The sequence below is a fragment of the Haliotis rubra genome, unplaced genomic scaffold (genome assembly GCF_003918875.1).
Source record: "Haliotis rubra isolate DU_JTF1 unplaced genomic scaffold, ASM391887v1 Scf150, whole genome shotgun sequence".
NCBI classification, from domain to species: Eukaryota; Metazoa; Mollusca; class Gastropoda; order Lepetellida; family Haliotidae; genus Haliotis; species Haliotis rubra.
The window spans coordinates 409,071-436,610 of record NW_025765448.1 but is presented as its reverse complement, the minus strand read 5'-3'; the positions used below and the strand labels follow the sequence as shown (position 1 = coordinate 436,610).

At 39.3% G+C, this 27,540-nt stretch overlaps 1 protein-coding gene across 1 annotated transcript in view; it reads left to right on the top strand.

Moving 5' to 3' along the window:
- Positions 1 to 25,892, top strand: part of LOC124270257 (U3 small nucleolar ribonucleoprotein protein IMP3-like) — a 99,248-nt gene extending 73,356 nt beyond the window's left edge. The window contains exons 3-7 of the mRNA XM_046705294.1: positions 21,800 to 21,874; positions 22,376 to 22,455; positions 22,955 to 23,006; positions 25,127 to 25,199; positions 25,509 to 25,892. Coding sequence (XP_046561250.1) covers positions 21,800 to 21,874; positions 22,376 to 22,455; positions 22,955 to 23,006; positions 25,127 to 25,199; positions 25,509 to 25,535 — 307 coding nt within the window. The 3' untranslated portion in view covers positions 25,536 to 25,892. The remainder of the gene's footprint in view (positions 1 to 21,799; positions 21,875 to 22,375; positions 22,456 to 22,954; positions 23,007 to 25,126; positions 25,200 to 25,508) is intronic.
- The last annotated feature ends 1,648 nt before the right edge of the window (positions 25,893 to 27,540 follow it).

Genomic DNA, 27,540 nt, shown 5'->3' with positions numbered 1-27,540 from the left:
TTTTATTTGTGCCAAATATTATTCACATTTTTTCCCATTTTTTGTCATGATTAAAAGGTTTTTTTAAAGCTTAATCAAGCGTAGTGATTTTGCTGTGTTTTTGCTTTATAAATCAAGCATTAACTAGATTATAAGCAGTATTTTGTTTAAAAAAAACACGTTCTTGCATTATATTGCAATACATATCACAATATGTGCTTTCACATCGCAATATATCGCAATATCAAAATTCTCTGCAATACCCACCCCTACTAGAACTATATTTGTTCCCTCTTCTTTACTAAGAAAAGCATCCTGTGAAATTGTGGGTTAGAAATGGTCTTCAGCAATCCATGCTTGTTGTAGGAGGAGACTATTAGAATTAGGTGGTCAGGCTCCTGATTTGTTCATGCATGGTAGAAGTTCTCAATTTCATAGATTGATGTTCATGATGTCAGTCACTGGATTGTCTGGCCCAGACTTGATTATCCAGATACCCTTGTCATACAGCTGGAACATTGCTCAGTGTTGTGTTAAACAACAAGAAGATCACTACGTGAAGCACATGCAGAAAGCCCTGGACATTCTAGGTTAGAATAGGTGTACAATAGTCTATGTCAGGTACGTGGATTGGATGGTTAGAATTGCTGACTTGGATGATGGCATGTCATGTATCTGACGTTGTGGATCGTTCACTATATCAATCACTGGATTGCCTGCTCCAGGCTCTGTTATTTTACTGGCAAACATCATCTTGGTGATTGAACATCAAACATCCTTCTTACTACAGATCCCTCTAACAGCCGGACACAACTAAGAAAGCTAATATTTAGTCCACTTAAGTAAGTTAGTATTTTTCACAAGAAAATAGTGTAAGATTGGGCAAGTAGTAGTACTGTCTGGCAAGTTTAGCTTTTTTAATGAATTATATTTTTTCCCCACCACCATTCAGGCAATTGTTGAATAGCAATTTGTAAAGTTAGTATCTATATGTATGACTATATGGCATACCTTCCAGCAGCTTGCAGGTTGTTTGGGTTGTATACTCCCCAGGAAGCTGAGAATACAGTTAGGTTGCAGACAAGTCAAGTCACTGTGGTCATGATGTCTTGTGACATGAGGCAGTGGCTCTGTGAATGGGAATTTTTGGGGCGATAGGGTAGCCTAATGGTTAATGCGCTTGCTTGTCATGCCGAGGACCCAGGTTTGATTCCCCACATGGGTACAATCTGTGAAGTCCATTTCTGGCGTTCCCTACCGTGGTATTTCTGGAATATTGCTAAAAGCGGTGTAAAACCAAACCCACTCACTCACTAATGGGAATTTTGAGGTCCAGTATCTGTGATATTTATGATCATGTTTATACTTATATTAATGTGTGTGTAAAGTGAGACGTTGGATCACGCGTAAATAACCAAGACAGGTAGGTTTTGTGTCACATTGTGTTTTTTCAGCAGTACATCATGTTCCGATAATGTTCTGATAACTCTTCCACCATCTACTACAGAAATAAGTAACCCCAAGCAAATAATTTGTGTTAATAGTTATCATTTGCAGATTTGGATGATATTTCTTATCAGACACATGTTTATGAGAATCTGCTTGAGTTTTCAATCTCTATATTGAAATAAAGTACTCCAGGGAATGCAACTTCCTCATGAGTAAAGAATCCTGGCAAGAAAAGAATTCCCGATTCTAAAAGAGGCCTGTATTCCTCTTCAGTTTGAAATGAAAGGTAAACAGTTTAGTTATTTTTTCCTTTAAAAATTACTCCTTACCAGACGACAGATAGCTTTGTATGTACCTTCAAGATTCTGATAACATTGCAGAGAATAAAAAGACGACATTGAGGTTGGACCTGTCATGTCACAGCCACGCCATGAATGTTACAGACGTTTTGCAAAACCTAACTTTACTTCTGACACAGTGCGTCTTTGTGGCCATTTCTGTGTATAAATAAATATTATTGTGGCAGTCAATCACCGAGGGTCGTAGTTCTCACAGCTCGCAGACTAAACCTGTGGATTACTCAGTGGCTACAGGTGTAACCGATACTGGAAGTAGCGATGCTTCATCTCTGTGGTATGAGGAAGAATTCAGATCTACTTGCAAGACGCGTGGGAATGGTTCAAAGGAGGTTCCTTGCTTGTGGATGTTTGGTTGTTTGTCAATAAACAGAGATACGTTTGGCGATTATCATCATTCTGATGATATATATTTACACAGGTTTGGCACAGACGGCACATAATGATGGTTGATGGATTCTTGATGTTGATTACTTGGCCCTTCATTTGTTCTGTGTTGGTTTACATTGTTCTACACTGGCTTGGGTGTTACCTGCTGGAATCTCGGTTATATATACAGAGGGATTTGCAGCCCACTTCTCTATGTCATATAGTGTTGGGAATTGGTTAAAATCTCAAAATTGATGATTGATGATTGGTTCGTTCAACTGTTTAATTTTCTAAAATAATTGATTGGAGCCATTTATCAAATTTTCCTGTTGTGGTTGTTAATGCACATAAAAATAAAGAAAAAACATGCACTTCTTTGTTTTTATTTGCAAATTTCACATCCAACTTAAAATGATGCATCTTGCATCTTTGAAGGCCGAGTGACATATTAGGAACATAAAATTCCTGGGGTCTTTGAGATAAATTCAATCACGGAATGAGCTTGTAGTGCTTATGAAATGTAAACTTAACAACACAGACAAAAAGAACCTTGTGAAAAATATCGTTAATGTGAACAAGTGTTCCAAATTGGTTGTGTTATGTCGTGAAAATACATAATCAATTGCTTGGTTGTTTAATTGCTGCGATCAATCTTTGATTATTTCAATCAATCGGAACACCACTAATGTCATATTGGCTGTATTCTGAATGTTAAATACTAAACACTATTGTGTGGGTAAGATGTAAGATATCCAGTAAACAACTGCTATATACAGTTACAGTATTCTCTGTACATTGAAGACCATATGTTATATACTAGCCCTGCTCCAAGGCTGTACTGAATGCTGAGCCCATGGGTATATAGTAATTCTATCCTTTAAAGAGGGAAGAGTATTAAATAAGGGGACTAGGATGCCAGTCTGTTGTTTATATTTTTTTAGAAATTTTCGTTTAAACTATTAATTATTACCTTAGAGACTTGTGCAAGTCTAGTTATATAGTACACTCAGTATGCCTTATACAATTTGACCGCCTCCGTGGTGTAGTTGTTAGAGCGTCCGCCTGGAGAGAGGAAGGTCGTGGGTTCGATCCCCGACCGCGTCATACCAAAAGACATTAAAATATGGTACTTGTTGGTCCCTGTCTGGCGTTCGGCATTAATGGGTACAACAAGGACTGTTCGGCTCGGAGTCAGTATAGTGTGTCTGAGTGGGGTATTCATGCTTCACTGCGGCATGGTGTCTCAGTGGGCTAGCACTATAAACCCAGCTTCAGTCTGGGCTAGTACAAGCAGCCGCACATACACACACACACGCATGCACGTCATATGAGCGAAATATTCTCAAGCACCACGTTAAAACCCAATTTCACCTAACCTCACCTTATACAATTTAGGCTATGGCTGTATGTTACATATGTATGTACAATATGCCTGATACAAGTTCTGGAGCAGTTGATTGAATAATCGGTCAGTCAATTGATCCCGGTCTCGTCAACAATTATCGATGAGGTCAGGACAGTAATCGACATTCATAAAACATTAAACAGAGAATTAAACTGTAGAGAGTAGGTTATGTTATGTTTATTAATCGGTGCCTGTTTCGATTGTACAGTGTTATGATTGTGTCTCGTTTTGCCCTCATGAGTTGTGTGGTGGGGTTTGCGATTACAATTGATAATATTGAACAAACTGTATGGATAGCAACTTTTCTTTCGTCTTTTAAGTCTTTTAAGTTGTTATCCATACCTGCATACCATGTTCAATATTGTTCTTTCCAATTTCTAAAATGTAAAATGCCACTCAAAGAAGAGATTACAATTGATTATTGATCAATTACTGAGCTCCGTTTATCGCTTTGATTCTTAAGAGCGATAACCAGCACGACCTGATACTGTTTAGGCTGTGGCTGTATGTTATATTTGTGGTATGTACACTCTAGATTATTATGCACTCTGTGACACATACTGTACACATTATAGCGGTGTATAATTTTACATGTTTTATTACTTGCCATATATGTATACCATGTATTGTGTATACCATAGTCATACGCAATATACTATATACAGGGCTTCAGATCATTTTTCAACATCAGGTGTATGTACTCCTTATTTGTTCAATATAGGAGCACTGGAAAAACTTAGTACATTTAGAGTACTGAGTGGAATTTAATGGAGTATCAGTAATCTTGTGTTTTGTTTCAATATATGCACCACAACATTGCTACTCTTGCGTAAACAGGTCAATGAACAAGTAAAATAAAACAATACAATACAATACAATACAATACAATACAATACAATACAATACAATACAATACAATACAATACAATACAATAAAACAATACAATACAATACAATACAATACAATACAATAAAACAATACAATACAATACAATAAAACAATACAATACAATAAACAATACAATACAATAAAACAATACTTTGTTGTTTGTGTTATCATGGTTTTGTTATAAAAATGTTTATTCAAAATGTTACAGTGGTCAGAAGGACTGGTCATTTCTAACTGAAATTGAAAGACTGAAATGTTTAAAGTTAAATGGCATTTGTAGTGAGGTTTATGCTACAACGTTAATTCCATAAACTATTCATCTCAGTCCTGGAATCAAAGTTAAGAAAGAGTGAATAACATCTCCACCATCATTATAATCATACCACACATTTCAACAATTGGAATCAGTACATGAGTGTTTCGCTCACTGTTAAAGTCTCAGTGACACTGAACAAGCAAATCTGATTTCAAGTCTAATACTAGTAACTTCGTAATCCTTGTTATCCCCCACCGTGCGTTCAGCGCGAAGCGGGGGATATAGTATTAGGCTCCGTTCGTCCATATGAATTGGAATATCTTAAGAACCGTTGAGTAGATTCTTTTCATATTTGGTACTTAGGTTCATCACAGTATAAGAAAGGTCCCAGTCAGGTTTGGTGACCTTGACCTTCATTTCAAGGTCACAAGGGGACTTTAACGTTTTACCCTTGTCAGCGAGATATCTCAAGAACCATTTGCTGGATTTTCTTCATATTCACCAAATCTTTTTCATTGTAGTTTAGAAATTTGAACTGCCTGTATGACTACGACAAGATGAATGAGTGATACTACAGTAGAAAGCAGTTCGTTCATTATTTGTACAACAATTTGATTACTAGACTGTTTACAAGTCATCGAGACACAGTCTTTGTTTCTGTGCTGCCATGTTTACGTGCACAATTTTGACCAATCAAATTTATCTGAGGTGATTCACTGCGGTACACGGTTATGTTTGCAGTGGGGATTCCCAGAACATGACAAGCGAAACCCCAATGTGTCACTATCAAAGATGGGACACTGCTTGAAATCAGATTGATTTGTTTCAGATAAATACGTCTGTAAATGATTCTAAGACCGTACACCATTGCTGTGGTGCGTATCTGATACGTTTTCTAAATTATTCCCTACCGTATCGTGCATATTTTTTAGCTGTACATACGCCGATATGGCCCTTATCTGGAGCCCTGCTATATATTCTGTAGGTTATAAGGTGTATACAATATTTCCTTGTCAACTAAATGCTGAGATGTGATTACAGAAAGTGACAGCTTGTGACCGCAATATCGACAGTATTTTATGGAATCTGAACTGAAAGAGGAAACTGTTTTGAAGGACAATGTGGCAGCCCTGAGAGTCTCATTTCCAGTACCATATATATAGATATAAACCTCAATGTCATTTTGTTCAGTACACTGTTTTGCATCCAGACAAGGAAATGGGAAGCATTTTGTTGTGAAATATACATCTTGTATTACATTCCTAATCTTCAATATTCCACATGCATGCACCAACACCAAACAGGCCTGGTACCAAAAACTCATATAATACCGGTTTATAAACACAATTTAAACTTGTATTTTAATTATTTTTATCGTGCCTTAGGTTTTAGCCCTTCATTGTGCATGGGTCTCCCCAGTTTCTAAAGGTTGAAGACAGGTTAAAACCAAATTCTACCATGACTTCAGTAAACACTGGATTGTGATTGGTTAATTAAAGTCATTCAGAGGTATATAATCACGTTATACAGGTCTCTGTTTTCCCGTCGCGCAATCATACATGATTTCACGGTAATGCACTATTTTTGTCTGCCCACTAACATGGCGGACACCAAACAACCTACCGATGCATCGATAAATTACGGCGATTTTACTGTCGGAAATTACACATATGTCTTTAAAGATGGATTTAGCGATGGCGGGCCGCGACTCACTACTTGCGTGAAATCACAGCAATAGGTGTTTATACATACAAAAGTACTTCGAAAAGCATGGAAACAAATATTCAGTCGAACAAGATCAAAACATCGTCTGCTTTCCGAATAAAAATTCAGCAAAACAAATATGTTTACGTTGATTCTATGTTATGTCAGAATAGATCCAGCAATAGACTGCTACAAAATTTCCGTGTTAAATTTATTATCAGCTTTCGTCAGCGATATCGCCACTGATCTTGATCCGTAACGGAGGATGCATTAACATCGAGGCGAAGAAATTTTAATGCCTTCCGTCCACATAAATAAACAGTTGGGTTATCAATCAAACAAAATGATATTTTGAAATTTGTACTGTTTCAAATTTAGCGGTAGTAAAACACAATTAGATCTACAGAATCTGCAAACCGTTCTGTTTAGCCCAACATATTTTTTTTCTAAATGTATAATATCGTTGAAAAAGTTATTTAGCTTAGTCATGATCCCTCTTATCCATTACACTGCTTGATCTAATGTAGTCTATTAAAGTATAATTAATTACCTTACCGTGTTTATGCCAGAGGCACACCCTCGTGTCCTGATCCATCCTTTCGGAAATATCACCACAAATCTGGCTCTTTGTCAACAGACTCGCGAACATGCCAGCGAATCCGATTCAATTTGAATTCACTACACTTTGAAGCCACTAGGTCACAAAACACTTTCCAAAATGTAGAGAAAATAATATCCGTAGAATCGAATTTGAGCACAAAGTACACACATGAGTGTGTAAGAGTCACCACAGCTGTCGCGCAGACGTAGAGGTCGCGTGAAATCGTCAAGTTGACAGGGCAGAAAAATTCAACAGCTCTAAATTCGTACAACACGGACTTCCTCGTTACAGCAAAAAGCCCCTACTCTTAAATTTTGTACCCAGTACCAGTAATTAGATATCAAAGACTATCTCAGTCATACAATCAGGTTAACCTTGCACAAACTGTCAGAGGCTCTCCTGTCGCATCTTTCCAAATTTGCACGTAAATGTAAACAATGACTTCGGAGAAAAGGTCAAGGCCATGAGGTTGCTACCACGCACTTTTCTGGTGGGGAAAGGGTCTACGATTGGAATTTTCAAATGTGAACCAAGCTTTTAAACTTATTTGATATATGTTTTCCAACTTATCAGTTAATGATTGGTGAGTGATGCATTGAAAAATCAAAACGTGATTTGTTATTACTGAATCTGTAGTTTGTTAGTCATTGACGGTTTTGCCACCAAACACCCGCTTGAGGGCGATACCACTTGAGATTGGAATGCGAGGCGGCTTCAATGATTGACTCGTTACCAAAGAAAGAGCTCCACCTGAAATTGTTCATAAAATTGTCATAGAATGGAGATAAACCTACTGTGTGGGAAAATCAGAGGTATATAGCGAAATTATAATAGCTCTAATTGTTCATTTAAAACCTCACGCCACGCTGCCTCGGTTTTAAATTAAATTTAGAGCTATTATAATCTCAGATTATATACTCTGATTTTCCCACACAGTAGGTTTATCTCCTAAATATTGCTTAGGTCTTCCCAGTTTCTAAAGGTTGAAGACAGGTTAAAACCAAAATATTGCTTGGGTCTTCCCCAGTTTCTAAAGGTTGAAGACAGTTTAACCCTTTCAACACCGCAGGCCGCTTAAGCGGCCACAACGTTATGAGTCCCCAGACACCGGAGGCCACTTAAGGGGCCAGGCAGTAGTCACGTCAAAATGAGACATAATTTTAGGAACTTACCTGACTTATGATTCATATATTAAATCCATCACATTTCACAATGTCTGGAAACACTTATTAAATTTCAATTGATCATATATTATCAGCAGAATTAAAATTATAAACTATTTTTCGCAATGTAATTGAAAACAACGATTCTCGGACACATGCTTCGGGAGCGGGTCCACAATAACATTGTCAAAGAGCAAAGTAACGATGTTTTGAGGAAATGATTAAATAAATAGAATAAACTAATGAATAAAATCAACAACTGCATTGATGTTGTCAAGTTGTCAAACGTATATATAAAATTACTTTTTTCCATCTTTTTGTGCCATCATGTAATGCAAGTCAAATCACTGACAAGTGACATTTTGTCACAGGTCATAACCTAGCACGATCTCCAATAAGTCCCATAATTCACGTATGTGTAGCGATTTAAAGCTTATTATTGCTTGGGTCTTCCCCAGTTTCTAAAGGTTGAAGACAGTTTAAAGCCAAAATATTGCTTGGGTCTTCCCCAGTTTCTAAAGGTTGAAGACAGTTTAAAGCCAAAATATTGCTTGGGTCTTCCCCAGTTTCTAAAGGTTGAAGACAGTTTAAAGCCAAAATATTGCACGGTAGCTCTCCCAGTTGTCGTCAAGGAAACAATTAGCACAATTTCGGATAATTATTGTTTATTGTTTGCTCTATAGTGTGTTGTCCTTGTTGTTACATAGTCCACGCTGTAATCCACACAATTGGTTTTTACCTCAGTAGTATTTTAGATATGGAATTTGAAATCAGTACTCAGAAATGCACAGAACTAAATACCCATCTCCAGTTACATGTAGATGTTGAGAAGACCCTAACAAAAACATTCCCACCGCAGCCATCACCACACATCAGGACATCAGGAGTAGATCTTTACATCTGTCACGGACACTCAGATTCTACTTCCCCTGTAAACACGAGGGTATGGAATGTAATCTCTCCAAGTGAACCTCCTTGCTAATTCCCTCTCTGTGAGGACATGTTGATGGAACTTTGACCTTCTTGACTTTTCACTTCCAGGGATTTTGGACAGTGTAAGTGTGAAGTGGCAAATATCAAACCCTACATCGCTTTGGGCTTTCTTCCCACCATGATGCAGCTGAAATAAAGTTTGTCCTCGCTAGCTCTCTCCCTCACTCACTCACTCCCTTACTCACTCACTCACTCACTCACATTATTTATGGAAAATGAACTGAAAGAGGAAACTGTTTTGGAGGACAATGTGGCAGGTCCCGAGACTCTCATTTCCGATATCACATAAATAGATATAAACATTTTTCTTGTCGGCACAGGTACTACTGTGTACAGAAATGTACCCTAAATAAAGCCAAAATACAGAAACGTACCCAGTACCCTAATGGCGGATGAGTCCATATTCCGCAACCAAAAAACGAAACCGTATGTAGTTGTTCCCGTTTAACTGATTGCAGGTGGTATTTAGCAGGTGGCGAAATATTTGTTACTGTGCATGATCGCTTCTTAAATAACGCAATCAAATGCATTTAATACAACAGTAGCACAGTTCCGATGAAGAATACGACACAGTTTGGAATGGAATTATTCTATGGTATGTTTCTGTATTCTGATTTTGGGTATGGTACTTTTCTGAATGCAGAAACGTACCTGGGGTACAGATCTGTGGTGTCTGTGCCGACAACAACCCTTTCAGTCATCTGTTTTTTAGCCAAATGTCAGGAGTTCCTGCAAGAACTTCCAACACTGACCCTTTTGGCAACCAGTCTAATAATCCCATTCCTTTCTGACACCATCAGAGGCATAGACACCCTGAACTTAGTGCAGGACTTGAAACATTTCGTTTATGATTGAACCCAGTCTTATCCCAGCAGTATCTAAAAGGTTAATGATGTCTTGAGCTATAATGTGTCTGCATGGTCAGCTTCCCATGGAGATAGGGTTCAGGGGGCCGGATTTATGTGGCTTTGACACAGCACATGGCGGGACCTCATCAGCTTACCTCAAAGACCTGCCTTTCCTTCTGGCTAATTACTACAAACAGCTTCGGCTGCTGACGGTTAGATATGGTCAGATAACACATGGGGACAGGCTATTTGTCCAGGGAGGTGAGGTAAAGGGTGATGTGTTGTTGGGCCAAGGCACATGGTGAAGGTGGTATGTTGTGGGGATCAGGCACATGGAAGTGGTGTGTTGTGGGGGTCAGGCTCATGGTGAAGGTGGTATGTTGTGGGGGTCAGATACATGGTGAAAGGTGGTATGTTGTGGGGTCAGGCTCATGGTGAGGTGGTACAGTGGGTGTCAGATACATGGTGAATGTGGTGTGTTGTGGGGTTCAGGCACATGGTGAAGGTGGTGTTTGGGGGGTCCGGCATATGGTGAAGGTGGTATGTTGTGGGGATCAGGCACATGGTGAAAGTGGTGTGTTGTGGGGGTCAGGCACATGTTTAAGATGGTTGTTGTGGGGGTCGGACACATGGTGTAGGCGGTGGTCGGACACATGGTGTAGGCGGTGTGTTGTGAGGTCAGGCACATGTTCACTGATATGGTTAAGGTATTAGGATGCGGTCTCTTATCCGGTTATTTAAGGTCTTTTATAGAGTCTCTTCCTCTTTTCATGATTCAGCTGCATTTTCTCTGCGATATCGCACATAGAACAATCATGCCATGTACACCCAACATGCCACCATTTATAAGCTTGTTTCTACGATTAATTATATGCAATAACTTGTTATCAAATATCAGCAGATCAACATAAATTGTCCCGTTTAGCAATTTAACAAATCAAGTTGGTTGTTTTGATTGACTTATAACATGCATTGACACAAATACCCTACAGACGTGTGAGATCAGTATCTTGCGTCCTTCGACAAAAATACATAATGAATCCATTATGCAATTTGACAAATAAATGATTGTACTTCCATCAAAGCCTGTGATTATCAAACAAAGCTGATTAATATCATGCTTCTCTTTAATGAAACAACATAATTGATATATTTCTGTGATTAGGTACGTAACACGATAGCCTTGTTTTCAAATATTGACATCTCACAAGTCTCAGAAAACCTATGGACATGACTGACCCTTGTAGTGGTAGATATGGTAGATACAATGGTAGATGTGGTAGAGGTAGACATGGTAGATATGGTAGAGATAGAGGTGGTAGATATGGTAGATGTGGTAGAAATGGTAGATATGATAGATACAATGGTAGATGTAGATGTGGTAGATACAGTAGATGTGGTAGATGCAGTAGATACTATGGTAGATATGGTAGATACAATGGCAGATGAAGCAATAATTAATATATAGGTGTAACTATACTTGCCATTCTTTGGGCAATTTGGATCCTGTGGAGGCAATGTGACTCTCAGTTTGACAATTCCAGCTGTCTAACACCGCTGTTATCTGTCATTACAACTCACCACTGTGGGAGATTGTTCAAAGTATCAACCATTGCTTTGTTAGACCCCATTATTTACAGACTTGTTTGCTAGCATGACCTTTACCCCAAACGTTATGACATAGCTCATAACATCAACCACTGGTTTGTCGGACCCCATTATTTACAGGCTTGTTTGCTAGCATGACCTTTACCCCAAACGTTATGACATAGCTCATAACATCAACCACTGGTTTGTCGGACCCCATTATTTACAGACTTGGTTGCTTGCATGACCTTTACCCCAAACGTTATGACATAGCTCATAACATCAACCACTGGTTTGTTAGACCCCATTATTTACAGACTTGTTTGCTTGCATGACCTTTACCCCAAACGTTATGACATAGCTCATAACATCAACCACTGGTTTGTTAGACCCCATTATTTACAGACTTGGTTGCTTGCATGTCCTTTACCCCAAACGTTTGTGACATAGCTCATAACATCAACCACTAGTTTGTTAGGACCCCATTATTTACATGCTTGTTTGCTTGCATGTCCTTTACCCCAAGCGTTTGTGACATAGCTCATAACATCAACCACTAGTTAGTTAGACCCCATTATTTACAGACTTGGTTGCTTGCATGACCTTTACCCCAAACGTTATGACATAGCTCATAACATCAACCACTGGTTTGTTAGACCCCATTATTTACAGACTTGTTTGCTAGCATGACCTTTACCCCAAACGTTATGACATAGCTCATAACATCGACCACTGGTTTGTCGGACCCCATTATTTACAGACTTGGTTGCTTGCATGTCCTTTTCCCCAACAGCTGACCAGTGAAGGTCTGGGTTAAAACTGGTCTTCAGCTATCCTTGCTTTTGTCGCAAGAGGAGACTAACGGGATCAGTTGGTCAGACTGGTCATGTCATTGTATCCCAATCGTGTAGATCGATGTCCATGTTGTTGATCACAGGATTGTCTGGTCCAGACTCAATTATTTACAGACTGCCGCCATATAGCTGGAATATGTGCTGCATTAAACAACAGACCAACCAACTTATTTGCTTGCATGTATTTTTACTTCAACATCTTGTGACATTGTTCCTAATATGAATCACTGCTTTGTCTAGTCAAGATTCAGTCACTTTCGTCTCTGAGTTAGCTAGACACTGCTGACAGCCATTTTACACAAGTAACTAGTTAGTCATGATTATGAAAGCCTTCTTGGGCTCTTGGGAACTAAAAGATAAATCATAACGTGTGTTATTCTTGTTTTCTGTCTCCAGTGGTCCCCAGGGACATGATGAAGATTATTCAGGCGTCATTGATATATCTCATCTTGATTTACAACTCTGATTTAATCTTATTGTTACCCTGTGGTCAAAGTGAAAAAATACCACAAGCTTCGGTCCATTGTTGAGGCAGGAAGCCGTTCACACCTTGGCTTGATATTGATGGGACACTTGACACCATGGGAAAGGTGGAAGAACGCTATAATTAACACCTTATCTTATCTTTCAGAAATTGAATCAATTAATTTAGGAGGCGAGGGGAAATGAAGCTGGCATCTGGTGTAAGACCCTGATGGTAGATTGTGTGGAGTAGGTGTCTTAAAGAGGGACCCCATGGTCACTTGTCAATTTCCACTCTTGTTCTTGATGGTGTAAATAGTGTCTTGTATGAACCGTGTCTTTGAGATTAGTTGTTAGGATGATAGGCATAATTAGGTTTGAATTGGACGTACAAGATGTTTTTTGGATGACTTGAATTGAACTTCTTGGGACTGCTGATTTTGCTTGGAATACATCCCCTTTAATGCCAGGTTACTGAAGGAGGATCTTGAGAGGGCGTGTCACAAGTCTGAAACCAGTCAAATTTTGAACCATGTGTTTAAAGTCTGTATATTTTCAAAAGAAAAATTGTTGTGAACAGGCTTTACACATGATATTTTGTGAGGAAATACATCACAAACTGAAATCTAAAATGGGGAGTCATTTCTGTGAGAATTCTGATTGTCAGTGGGTCACACAAACATGGGGAGAACTGGTTCCGTTTCATTACTGTAATTCATGTTTTATTGCAAGTACCAAACACTGATGGGGAGTTTTGTAATTTCATTAGGTCTAGTTTGATATGAATTTTACGAGATTATACCTCAATTATGATAAACAGTAAAGTTTTAACTTATGTCAATTTTGACTTTTGAAAACATTTTACTTGAATCTCTTATGATAAAGATTTAACTGTTCTTACATTTACTTCATCTACAAACATATTTGTTAAAATCAAAACCCTATGAGGAGCCTCAAGGCAGCTTGTTACTGGCCAAGTAATGGAGAAGGATCTGAAATGATGAGTGAGATCTTATCTTGGATTTAATTGGAGGTCAGTGGTGTGAGTCTAAATTGTTAGTGCTTTCAAGAAATTATGTTGCATAGATAAGAGATGTCTTTCTCAATTTAGGTCGTGTTATTAACTGCTATTGCTCATTGTATGAGAACAGGGATATTTATATGTTGGACAAGCAAGATTGTCACCAGTTCTTGAACTTGGCACAGTGGTTAATAATGGTACCCAGAAGGGAGTGATAGTAAAGAACTGTTGACCTTCAACATCTCACAGGCAGAGTTTGTATAGGAGTTGAGAATGAAAAGTCAAGCAAACACTAATAGATTAATCAGGGTAATGATAAAGTAGCATGCTGCACATACAGATTTTAATATATAAATGCAACAAAGAGGGTTTGGGTGATCCTGATCACAGGCACATCATCAGCTCAGGTCCTTTGCCTCTCTACACACAGCCCAGACAGCAAATGGGACTTTTCCTAGGGACTGCTGCCTAGTCACCCACCAAGAACTGTCCAGAAATATAGAGACTGACCGTCACTGCAGCCTTCTGCTTTACCCAGAGTGTCAGAAGGACTGTGGTAGAGAACCTATGCATACTCCTGACCTTATCTAATAGATCAGGAGACACCAAACCTGACCACAGTGTACTTGGGAGGCAAATGACACATTTTAAAGGCAAGGTTCGCATATTAGCATACATTTCCTGAATCGTAGTAGTAGTAGTAGTAGTAGTAGTAGTAGTAGTAGTAGTAGTAGTAGTAGTAGTAGTAGTAGGTGAGGTGAGGTGAAATTGGCTTTACCTTAGAATATTTCGCTCATATGACGACGTGCATGCGTGTGTATGTGTGTGTGCAGCTGCTTGTACTAGCCCAGACTAAAGCTGGTTTTATAGTGCTAGCCCACTGAGATACCATGCCGCAGTGAAGCATGAATACCCCCCACTCAGACACATTATACTGACTCCGAGCCGACCAGTCCTTGTTGTACCCATTAATGCCGAGCGCCAAGCAGGGACCAACAAGTACCATATTTTAACGTCTGTTGGTATGATGCGGTCGGGGATCGAACCCACGACCTTCCGCTCTCTGGGCGGACATTCTAACCACTACACCACGGAGGCGGTTGTCGTCGTCGTCATAGTAGTAGTAGTAGTAGTAGTAATAATAGTAGTAGTAGTAGCAGTAGCAGCAGTTCTAGTAATATATATGATTCATGAATATTTATCAGTGCTTAATTATGAAAATAAAAATGCATATTGATTTTGATTTCTGTGAATCTTATCAATCACATTGCTGTCACAGGGACAAAGAGATCTTCTTCATCTTCTTAGTAGAAGTTAATGAGATACTGAGATACCTAATTTCTATATTGTGAGGTGTTATTCCAGTGGCTCGGATGGGTGGGCTCATCAGTGATAGCAGCTATCTGTGTGGTGAGGTTGACCTGGTGTCACCAAGAACAATGGTGATATCTGTGACTGCCCTTCAGACACACGACTCTGATAGTGACTGCTACTTCAGACATACAAACACAAGCATGGATATCACCGCTGCTTTCTGCCTTGTAATACATCATGGGAAGAAACTTTGGCTTTGTTTGTTCCGCAATGTATTTGTTTTGGCTGAAATAAATTGAGATCGTCTTCATGTATAAATGGATATATGTTAAGGACCCCTATGCTCAGAGTATTTGTTGACTTGTCCAGTAAACAACTTACACTGATGATGATGAGTTAAAATTTAATGGGGCATTGGTATTGTTTCGGCCATATAGCGACTGATGATGATGATGGTGAAGTGTAGAACACTTCTGTTTGTAGATTATTATAGGTCACTTCTGTAGATTAATGTAGGTCACCTGTAGATGAATGTAGTTCACTTTTGTTTGTAGATTAATATAGGTCACTTCTGTAGAATAATGTAGGTCACCTGTAGATGAATGTAGTTCACTTCTGTTTGTAGATTAATATAGGTCACTTCTGTAGATAATATAGGTCACTTCTGTAGATAAATGTAGTTCACTTTTGTTTGTAGATTAATATAGGTCACTTTTGTAGAAAAATGTAGTTCACTTCTGTTTGTAGATTAATATAGGTCACTTTTGTAGAAAAATGTAGTTCACTTCTGTTTGTAGATTAATATAGGTCACTTCTGTAGATAAATGTAGTTCACTTCTGTTTGTAGATTAATATAGGTCACTTTTGTAGAAAAATGTAGTTCACTTCTGTTTGTAGATTAATATAGGTCACTTCTGTAGATAAATGTAGTTCACTTCTGTTTGTAGATTAATATAGGTCACTTCTGTAGATAAATGTAGTTCACTTCTGTTTGTAGATTAATATAGGTCACTTCTGTAGATTAATGTAGGTCACTTCTGTAGATAAATATAGATCACTTCTCTTCTGTAGATAATCAAAGTTACTTCTGTTATTATGATAAATTTAGATCGATTCTTTGAGTGAATTTGGGTCACTTCTGTTCAGTTTAGGTCAATGTAGGTCAACGCTGTTATGAAGATAAGGGGAGGTGGGGTAGCCTTGTGGTTAATGCGCCCACTCATCATGCTCTGAAGACCGGGGTTTGATTCCCCACATGGGTACTATGTGTGAAGCCCATTTCTGGTGTTCCCCGCTGTGATATTGCTGGAATATTGCTAAAAGTTATCTAAAACCATACTCACTCACTCTCTCTGTAGATAAAAGTAGGTTACTTGTGCAGATAAACCTGAATGTTCTGTTTATATGCTTTTATGTAGGGGATCAGGTTGAAGGGCATGCATATGGTTCTCCTTGCTTGTCATAAGTGTCGGCCTTGTAAATGTGATAAACTATCAATGAATAGATTTGCTTGTTGACAGTGTGCTATCACGCCACATTAGCCACAGCCATTGCCCTTCCAGGGAATGTCCAGTCTAAATAATTCATTCATCTGCTTAGTAAACTGTCCATAGTGTTCGGACAATATGAGTCGGTATGACTTCCAAAAGGATCTTCGGTGCTAAGACAGCCATTAGTAATTTTATCACTTCCCTATTGATTTCTATGTTGATTCAATGATGCGAAAATAATGTTCATGGCTGTTGGTTTTGTTGTGCTAACACATTTATTCACAAGATGAAGTATCTATTCACCTATGTCTACCTCATTTCAATTAAAGAGATGTTTAGTTTGATAACCGCTGTCTATATATTTATGTATTTATGTATCTGTGTACAAAGGGACTAAATCTATGGGTGGTGCCATATCATGGCAAGGAACATACAAGGTGTAGTTATTGACAACATGGAGTCCTGGTCTGTGATTTAAGGGTTCTAGGTGATAACAGCACTATGTGTGTTAACTGTGTGGTGATATAGAGTAGGTGTCTAGGTGATAACAGCACTATGCGTGTTAACTGGGTGGTGATATAGAGTAGGTGTCTAGGTGATAACAGCACTATGTGTGTTAACTGTGTGGTGATATAGAGAAGGTGTCTAGGTGATAACAGCACTATGTGTGTTAACTGTGTGGTGATATAGAGAAGGTGTCTAGGTGATAACAGCACTATGCGTGTTAACTGTGTGGTGATATAGAGAAGGTGTCTAGGTGATAACAGCACTATGTGTGTTAACTGTGTGGTGATATAGAGAAGGTGTCTAGGTGATAACAGCACTATGCGTGTTAACTGTGTGGTGATATAGAGTAGGTGTCTAGGTGATAACAGCACTCTAAGTGATGTGTGTTAACTGTGTGGTGATATAGAGTAGGTGTCTAGGTGATAACAGCACTATGTGTGTTAACTGTGTGGTGATATAGAGTAGGTGTCTAGGTGATAACAGCACTATGTGTGTTAACTGTGTGGTGATATAGAGTAGGTGTCTAGGTGATAACAGCACTATGTGTGTTAACTGTGTGGTGATATAGAGTAGGTGTCTAGGTGATAACAGCACTATGTGTGTTAACTGTGTGGTGATATAGAGTAGGTGTCTAAGTGATAACAGCACTATGCGTGTTAACTGTGTGGTGATATAGAGTAGGTGTCTAGGTGATAACAGCACTATGTGTGTTAACTGTGTGGTGATATAGAGTAGGTGTCTAGGTGATAACAGTACTATGCGTGTTAACTGTGTGGTGATATAGAGTAGGTGTCTAGGTGATAACAGCACTATGCGTGTTAACTGTGTGGTGATATAGAGTTACTTAGGTGTCTAGGTGATAACAGCACTATGCGTGTTAACTGTGTGGTGATATAGAGTAGGTGTCTAGGTGATAACGCACGATGTGTGTTAACTGTGTGGTGATATAGAGTAGGTGTCTAGGTGATAACAGCATTAGGTGATAACGCACGATGTGTGTTAACTGTGTGGTGATATAGAGAAGGTGTCTAGGTGATAACAGCACTATGCGTGTTAACTGTGTGGTGATATAGAGAAGGTGTCTAGGTGATAACAGCACTATGTGTGTTAACTGTGTGGTGATATAGAGTAGGTGTCTACATGATAACAGCACTATGCGTGTTAACTGTGTGGTGATATAGAGAAGGTGTCTAGGTGATAACAGCACTATGTGTGTTAACTGTGTGGTGATATAGAGTAGGTGTCTCACAAGCTATGCTGGTTCTGTAGGTGGATTGTGTGTGAATGGGTTGAATTTTCAATCTCATAGGCAATATTGCAACCATATAGCAATGAAAACAAGTTCAATGATGTTAAAGTCTGTCTGTGAATAACAATAAAACAGAAAGTTCAGTGTCACAGTTTAAGTATAAAACAAACCAATTCTGTATTAAAACTATTACTTCCTCAGACTATTATTTAGTATAGATTTAACACTAGGCTATAGACCACCAGTGCCCAAAGCAAGACTTAGAACTTTCCTGGGGAGCAGGGTGCCTCTGCTTCCTGCATTATTCCCAGGAGGATTTATGGCATCACTTTGGCCACTAGTGGTTGTACGCAAGACTAACCAATATTAGAAGTTAACTACAACAGAGCAATTTTAGCACTACTTGATGTTATATACCTCAATTAATGTGGACTTATGTTCCACTGTCAGGGGGACTTTAACCCCTTGAGTGGCACCATGGATTGTGGTCAGAGTCAGCTTCCGTATGGGGAGTTTCAGGGTAGAATAGGCCCCCAACACCCTGTACTTCCTTCCACACAGAAAAATCAACACCTTCAATCGCGAAAATGCAGCCAAGAAAAGTAAGTGTTATTACACTCAATATTTCTATGGTGATAGTTATTGTTCTTCCTTGATGTTTCTTCTCAAATATTGTTCTGAGATATTAGGGGCAGTGGGGTAGCCTAGTGGTTAAAGTGTCCCCTCGTCACGCCGAAGATCTGGGTTTGATTCCCCTCATGGGTATAATGTGTGAAGCCCATTTCTGGTGTCCCCCACTGTGATATTGCTAAAAGTGGTGTTAAACTCACTCACTCTGAGATATTGCTGATATGAGAGTTCGATGACTCAAAAAGAAAACAATATATGACTACATCACATGTCAACAATCTAGAACCGGTCTTATCCTTGGCCACAATGACTGTCACCTGACACACTCAGCTGCCATCTCTCCTGATGAAGGTGGCGTGATAACCTAGATCCTCAATGGCTTTGTTTATCGGTTTTTGTTCCCAAACTTGTTGCATCATCCTGTTTCTGCTTCACAAGTCTGGACAGAGGAGGGAGAGAGTTGTCCATGGGTGATAAGCTGCAGTGATATAGCTGTCTTGTATATACACTGACGAACAAGATAAGTTGACACGAGCCTCTGTGATAGTCACCAAACCTGCGCAAGATTGTCACCATGACAGGCTGTTTCTGGATGTGCCTCATGATGATGTTGCAAAAGATCTGTTGATGATCCTCAGTGAAGATTGTCTCATTCAAGGGCACTATTGATTATAAGTACACACTGCTTGTTGTAAGAATCAACTTAACAGAATTTAAATTTACTCTGATCTAATTTCATAAATAAAAAATCTTAGGTTTTTTAGGGGCGGTGGGGTAGCCTAGTGCTAAAAGCATTTCCTTGTCATGACAGAGACCCAGGTTTGATTCACCACATGGGTTCAATTTGTGGAGCCCATTTCTGGTGTCCCCTGCTGGGATATTGCTGGAATATTGCTAAAAGCAGTGTGAAACTAAACTCACTCACTCACTCACGTGCCATAAGTCTGTCTGGTCACCCATCATCGCAGTCCATCAACCATATTATTTTCCTTCCGTCCAGCCCTCACTACAATTCTGTGCCCTGAATGTAGAAGTTCAGTTCTGAAACTCCCACATCTCACTGGGGCTCCTCCTTTGCAAACTAAATGTATCAGAAATATATTTATAGAGACTAAACATTAGTCATCATGCCATTATAAGCCCATTATAATATACCACAGAACTTTCATGAATTAAGAAGCAAGAGTATACAAGCTGTTTTGCAATCACTGCAGTGAAGAATACCAGATTACATTAATGGTAGTTGTGTAGCTGATCGTATCTGTCTTCACTTTACTGGCTAATAGACTTGCGTTTCTAAATGAAGTGTTCCAAATGAGAGGTGGCAATGTCCTCTGCGAATCCGATTCACACAGAGATACAATCTCTCGTGTAAGTTGACGGAGAATTAGGAGTTACAAGCAAGTACTGTGTATCCTATGTGGACTCACATCTAGACTCTGAAATGAACATATTTTACTGAAAAACAGTTCCAAAATTATCATCATAAAATATAATGAAAAGGAGGCAGAGACTTTCTTCATTTTCTGAAACTGTAGTAATTAAGACCTGGACTTTCTTAGGTATATTTGTTCCAGGGTCTGTATGACAGACTCTGTCCTGAGGTGATTATCTAGATATCAATCTTACACAGTCACAGTGTTGAGTTAGATTCACATTTGATCATGATACAGGTAGAAAATGTGATCAAAAGTACCTGAGTTGATCACAGATATAAAACTTGATCACAGATATATTCTGTAATTACAGATACGACAATCACATATAAAACTTGATCACAGATATATTCTGTAATTACAGATACGACAATCACATATAAAACTTGATCACAGATATATTCTGTAATTACAGATACGACAATCACAGATATAAAACTTGATCACAGATATATTCTGTAATTACAGATACGACAATCACAGATATAAAACTTGATCACAGATATATTCTGTAATTACAGATACGACAATCACAGATATAAAACTTGATCACAGATATATTCTGTAGTTACAGATATACGACAATCACAGATATAAAACTTGATCACAGATATATTCTGTAATTACAGATTACGACAATCACAGATATAAAACTTGATCACAGATAAATTCTGTAATTACAGATACGACAATCACAGATATAAAACTTGATCACAGATATATTCTGTAATTACAGATACGACAATCACAGATATAAAACTTGATCACAGATATATATTACTTGATTCCAGAGCAAAGGTACATGAGTTGATCACAGGTGTATAATTTGATTACAAATAAACAACAATCACAGACATAAGACTATTTTATGATTTGCCACAGGGCAGTGGGCCAGCCTAGTGGTTAAAGGGTATACTCATCACGCCGAAGATCCGAGTTTGATTCCCCACATGGGCACAATGTTTGAAGCCCATTTCTGGGGTCCCCCGCCATGATATTGCTGGAATATGCTAAGGGTCGCATAAAACTAAACTCACTCACTCAAGAGATCTGTAGAGGACTCAGGGTAGACTGTGTCCCTTACCACCAATTGCTGGTCATTAGATTCGATAATACTGGCTCATCAAACCATTATCTTTAATTGCATTTTATCTGTAAGTTGATGTCCTCAGGATGAAAAAGGACTTTTCTGCCGATGGTGGAAATATGTTCATGGTATTGTGTTTACTTTTTACAGACACAGCATGGGGTTGATTCCAACAAAAGGCAGTTTGCAGCTTGTGTCGAAGGTGACTGCATCAGCATTTTGTAGGTGAGAAAATATTGTGCGATTGCGTCTAAGACCTCCATTGCCACTCGGGCCACAAGCTGTCCTTCCAGATCAGGATGTAACACCAAGATGTAACTTAGATGCTGTTCAAAATGAGGTTAAGTCCAACTCACTCTCTCACATTGTGTACAATGGTCAGGACAGAATTACCCTTGCTGTTGAAGCCATGGTCCAGGGGAGGTAACTCATGCAATGATACTCCTTTGACTGTAAAATCCTTCGACTGTTTTAGTGATCCCAAAGGATGGGGTGATCATATGCTGGGGATGATTGTATTTTCACATAGACTTGAGATAGTTTTGTGTGATGTGGCTTTTGTCTATAGTGTGTTTTTTGCTAAGCTCAGACATTTCAACAATTTCTGGAGAAATATTCATCAAAGAAGTCCATCCTTGCAGTTGTACATTGGAGATCTCTTGAGCACATTTTCATAGATGTTTGATACATTTAAGGATTTATTCAAACTATTCTATTTTGTTGTAGGAGGCGACTTCCGATTGTGATGGTGAGAAGTCACATGGCCGAGAATCTGCGTGCAGCCACAACATTCATTGAACAAGGACGTATCCTTCTGAGTATCAAAGAGTTTCTTTGTCAGATTTATGAGGTTACATGCTATGAATGCCATGATCAATTGTTTGGGGTCATTGTGAGCTTTGGCAGGTCACTCCGACCCAACTCATTAAAAGTATACTGACTTGGAGCTTCACCCCCAGGCAGGGCAACAACAGCTACCTTATTTTAATGTCTTGTGGTAACGACAGAGGTTGACATCTTGTCTCTGAAATGGACATATTTTACAGACAATGGTTCCTAAATTATATTCACAAAATATAATATAAAGGAGCCCAGAGACTCTTCATTTTCATTCCTGAAACTGTGGAAATCTAAAAGTGCCACATCATGCAGACTTGCATGGGCTGTATGAGGTATATTTGTTTCAGGGTCTGTATGACAGACTAGTAATCTAACCACCATCCTGCATGCAGAAGTTGTTGAGAACTTGAAGTAAGAGAGTAACAGCATTGAACTGTTAACAGCTTGTTCCTTAACACAGTTCAGACATCCGTGTCGGACCAGAAGTGATCAGTGATCCTGCCTTTCTTGTCACCAGGTGGGTACATGTGTATCAGAGGGCCATGCATACAGGGCATGCACACTGATACCATTGACCTATAGTTTAAAAAAATAAATTGTGTGTAAAAACTGCCCCTGAACATTATGTTAAATGTTTTTTGATGATAATCTAAAGATTACTTTATTTTGGCATAAATATAGAATTGTTCTTTTGAGATGTGTGATAATTCAAAAACAGTATTTGGGGGCGATGGGGTAGCCTTATGGTTAAAGCGTTAGCTCTTCATGCCGAAGACGTGGGTTGGATTCCACACATGGGTACAGTGTGTGAAGTCCATTTCTGGTGTCCCTGCCGTGATATTGCTAAAAGCGTCATAAAACCATACTCACTCAAAGCAGTACTTACTACTATTATCTACAACCAACTCTTGAAGCATTCTTTATCTATTTGTAAGTTCAGTGTCTCTTGATCATTATCACCAACAACTGTTGTTGCTCTCCTTTGATGGAAGTGGAAATAAATTTGGTTTTCTTCTTAATATGAGCCAAGCAAGTGTTAAGTTGACATCTTCAAATGAAATGACTCTCTGAGATTTGCGTGATATTTTCACAAAGATAGCTTCTTTGATTGTTTAAGTATTTTTTAAAATAAGGTTATGTCATGTTGGGCGTTGTTCATAATGCTATCAAGGATTTATGGATAAGGACACTAATTATTGGCGCAAACATTCCCTCTGGGATGAGCATGTTGTCCAGCTAAACTGTCAGTAATCAAAAGGTCTTCAGTATCACCTGTAAACTTCTACAACACATCACAATTCTTTTTGCGAACTTAAAACAGCTGGATATTATAAGAAGAAAGACTATGCATGTGGCGAGAATGTTATTGCATTATTCAACACCTGTTTAGTTTCACCCAGGTGCGGCAGCATCCAGTGATTGTTGGTTCAGAAGCTAGATTTGGTTTGATTGTGATGCTTGGTGTATAGCGACATGCTCATCATCATGCTGGTAGGTAGACAGTGACCTGGACCTGGGACAGTGGTAGATATTGACGCTACAGTAAGTGACATGTTCATCATCATGCTGGTAGGTAGACAGTGTCCTGGACCTGGGACAGTGGTAGATATTGACGCTACAGTAAGTGACATGTTCATCATCATGCTGGTAGGTAGACAGTGACCTGGACCTGGGACAGTGGTAGATATTGGCGCTACAGTGTCATCATCATGCTGGTAGGTAGACAGTGACGTGGACCTGGGACAGTGGTAGATATTGACGCTACAGTAAGTGACATGTTCATCATCATGCTGGTAGGTAGACAGTGTCCTGGACCTGGGACAGTGGTAGATATTGACGCTACAGTAAGTGACATGTTCATCATCATGCTGGTAGGTAGACAGTGACCTGGACCTGGGACAGTGGTAGATATTGACGCTACAGTAAGTGACATGTTCATCATCATGCTGGTAGGTAGACAGTGACCTGGACCTGGGACAGTGGTAGATATTGTCGCTACAGTAAGTGACATGCTCATCATCATGCTGGTAGGTAGACAGTGACCTGGACCTGGGACAGTGGTAGATATTGACGCTACAGTAAGTGACATGCTCATCATCATGCTGGTAGGTAGACAGTGACCTGGACCTGGGACAGTGGTAGATATTGACGCTACAGTAAGTGACATGTTCATCATCATGCTGGTAGGTAGACAGTGACGTGGACCTGGGACAGTGGTAGCTATTGACTCTACAGTAAGTGACATGCTCATCATCATGCTGGTAGGTAGACAGTGTCCTGGACCTGGGACAGTGGTAGATATTGACGCTACAGTAAGTGACATGTTCATCATCATGCTGGTAGGTAGACAGTGTCCTGGACCTGGGACATGGACATGCATCACAGTAGAAGACCTGGACATGGTAGATATTCACGCTACAGTAAGTGACATGTTCATCATCATGCTGGTAGGTAGACAGTGACCTGGACCTGGGACAGTGGTAGATATTGACGCTACAGTAAGTGACATGCTCTTCATCATGCTGGTAGGTAGACAGTGTCCTGGACCTGGGACAGTGGTAGATATTGACGCTTACAGTAAGTAACATGCTGTCATGTGATGTAAACAGTGCTACACTGATTCCATCACTGTTGCAGGAACATGGAGGATTTCATCACATGGACAGACACCTCCGCTATCAGGAAACACGTCCTGGACTACAACGATATCGTGAGTGAACTACTTTACAGTTAAACCCATGAAGATCTGAGTTAGAACCCATGCTTGTAAGAGAGGACTGATGAGATCAGGTAGTCAGACTCGGTGGTCAGACACATGTCATCGTATCCCAGTCGTGTAGATTTATTTACAGAATGCTGCCATATGGCTGGAATATTGCTGAGTGCGGCATTAAACAAAGACAAAACAGAATTGTCTTGAAGCTTTTGCTATTATGCTAGGAACCTGAAAAAATATATGTTACACTTTATGATAATTTTAAGAAAATGTTTTAATGTATGATTTTGTTTTGTTTTACAGAGAGATGACTTTGACATCATGGGCTGATTACAGAAGCCACTTTTTAACTGGAGCGTGTTTGTTCTGTCTGAAAGTACGGGTGTTTGGGTATTGAAGGCAACACAATTTGCAGTGCAGATATGTGCCCAAGACTGGCCAGAAACCCATGATGCTGAGTTCTAACCCCACATTTGGCCTGTATATGTGTCCCAGTTTATTGAAGCAATACCCAATCTGTACCCAATCTGAACCAAACCTCATGGAACTGCCGTAGTTTGTGCCCCACGTCAAGCTAACATGGCAAGATGTTACACAGTACTGTTCCAAATGTGATGTTAAACATAACAGTCTCACTCATGTTTGAATGTATAACTGGATGATTGTGGAAATAAATGATCTTGACAAGTCCAGTAGTTTGTAGTTTCTGTAAGCTTTGTATCATGTCTCGTATCCCCATGTCAAATTCAGCATGGGCCAAACAGCCTAGTTACTGGACCAGGTACAAAGTTGTCCCCTTTGTGCAGTGTTAGGATCATCATCATAGGCTTGTCAGTAGCAGCCAGCTTATGTTAGCAGGAACATGGTGCCAACAAAGATCTGCATGGAACATGGTGATTCAAAGCATTGTGAATAATGGTAAAAGTCTGCATGTGAACAAAGATCTGCATGACCTGCTCCAACATGGACTCTCCTATGAGTGGTAAAAATAGTCTGCATGTGAATAAAGATCTGCATGACCTGACATTGACTCAGTGATGTGACTGACCTATGATTCAAAGCATTGTGAATAATGGTAAATATAGTCTGCATGTGAATAAAGATCTGCATGACCTGCTCCAACATGGACTCAGTGATGTGACTGACCTATGATTCAAAGCATTGTGAATAATGGTAAATATAGTCTGCATGTGAATAAAGATCTGCATGACCTGCTCCAACATGGACTCAGTGATGTGACTGACCTATGATTCAAAGCATTGTGAATAATGGTAAATATAGTCTGCATGTGAATAAAGATCTGCATGACCTGCTCCAACATGGACTCAGTGATGTGACTGACCTATGATTCAAAGCATTGTGAATAATGGTATAGTCTGCATGTGAATAAAGATCTGCATGACCTGCTCCAACATGGACTCAGTGATGTGACTGACCTATGATTCAAAGCATTGTGAATAATGGTAAAAATAGTCTGCATGTGAATAAAGATCTGCATGACCTGCTCCAACATGGACTCAGTGATGTGACTGACCTATGATTCAAAGCATTGTGAATAATGGTAAAAATAGTCTGCATGTGAATAAAGATCTGCATGACCTGCTCCAACATGGACTCAGTGATGTGACTGACCTATGATTCAAAGCATTGTGAATAATGGTAGAAATAGTCTGCATGTGAATAAAGATCTGCATGACCTGCTCCAACATGACCAGTGATGTGACTGACCTATGATTCAAAGCATTGTGAATAATGATAGAAATAGTCAAAACAACACCACCCTTACAACGGTGGGGTAGCCTAGTGGTTAAAGCGTTGGCTCGTCATGCCGAAAACCCGGGTTCGAATCCCCACATGGGTAAAATGTGTGAAGCCCATTTCTGGTGTCCCCTGCCGTGATGTTGCTGGAATATTGCTAAAAGCGGCGTAAAACCAAACTCAGTCAGTACAACAACAACAGTAATGATCCATTTAAATGGTGTTTTTGTCTATGTTCAAAGTGCACAGAGAATTATTACCTTGGTCAACTTTTGAGTGTCCACACAGTTTTCAGTCTCAACACCAAGGGGTATATACAAAACCAAGCTGTGTGAGAGATGTTAGAAGTCTGACAGTCACATTACCATCTCACCCTACTGGGTACCCATCCACTGCTGGGTGAAAAGTGTTTTAATCACAATGACGACATAATGCCATACAGGCTCCTTTAATTCCGAAACACAGTAGATTTATGTCCTAATTTACTCTTCACCCAGTTGAACAGTATTTACCTGACCCATATACATTTTCAGGACAACATAGACAGGTACTGCTGAACACATCAAAGTCTGCCTCA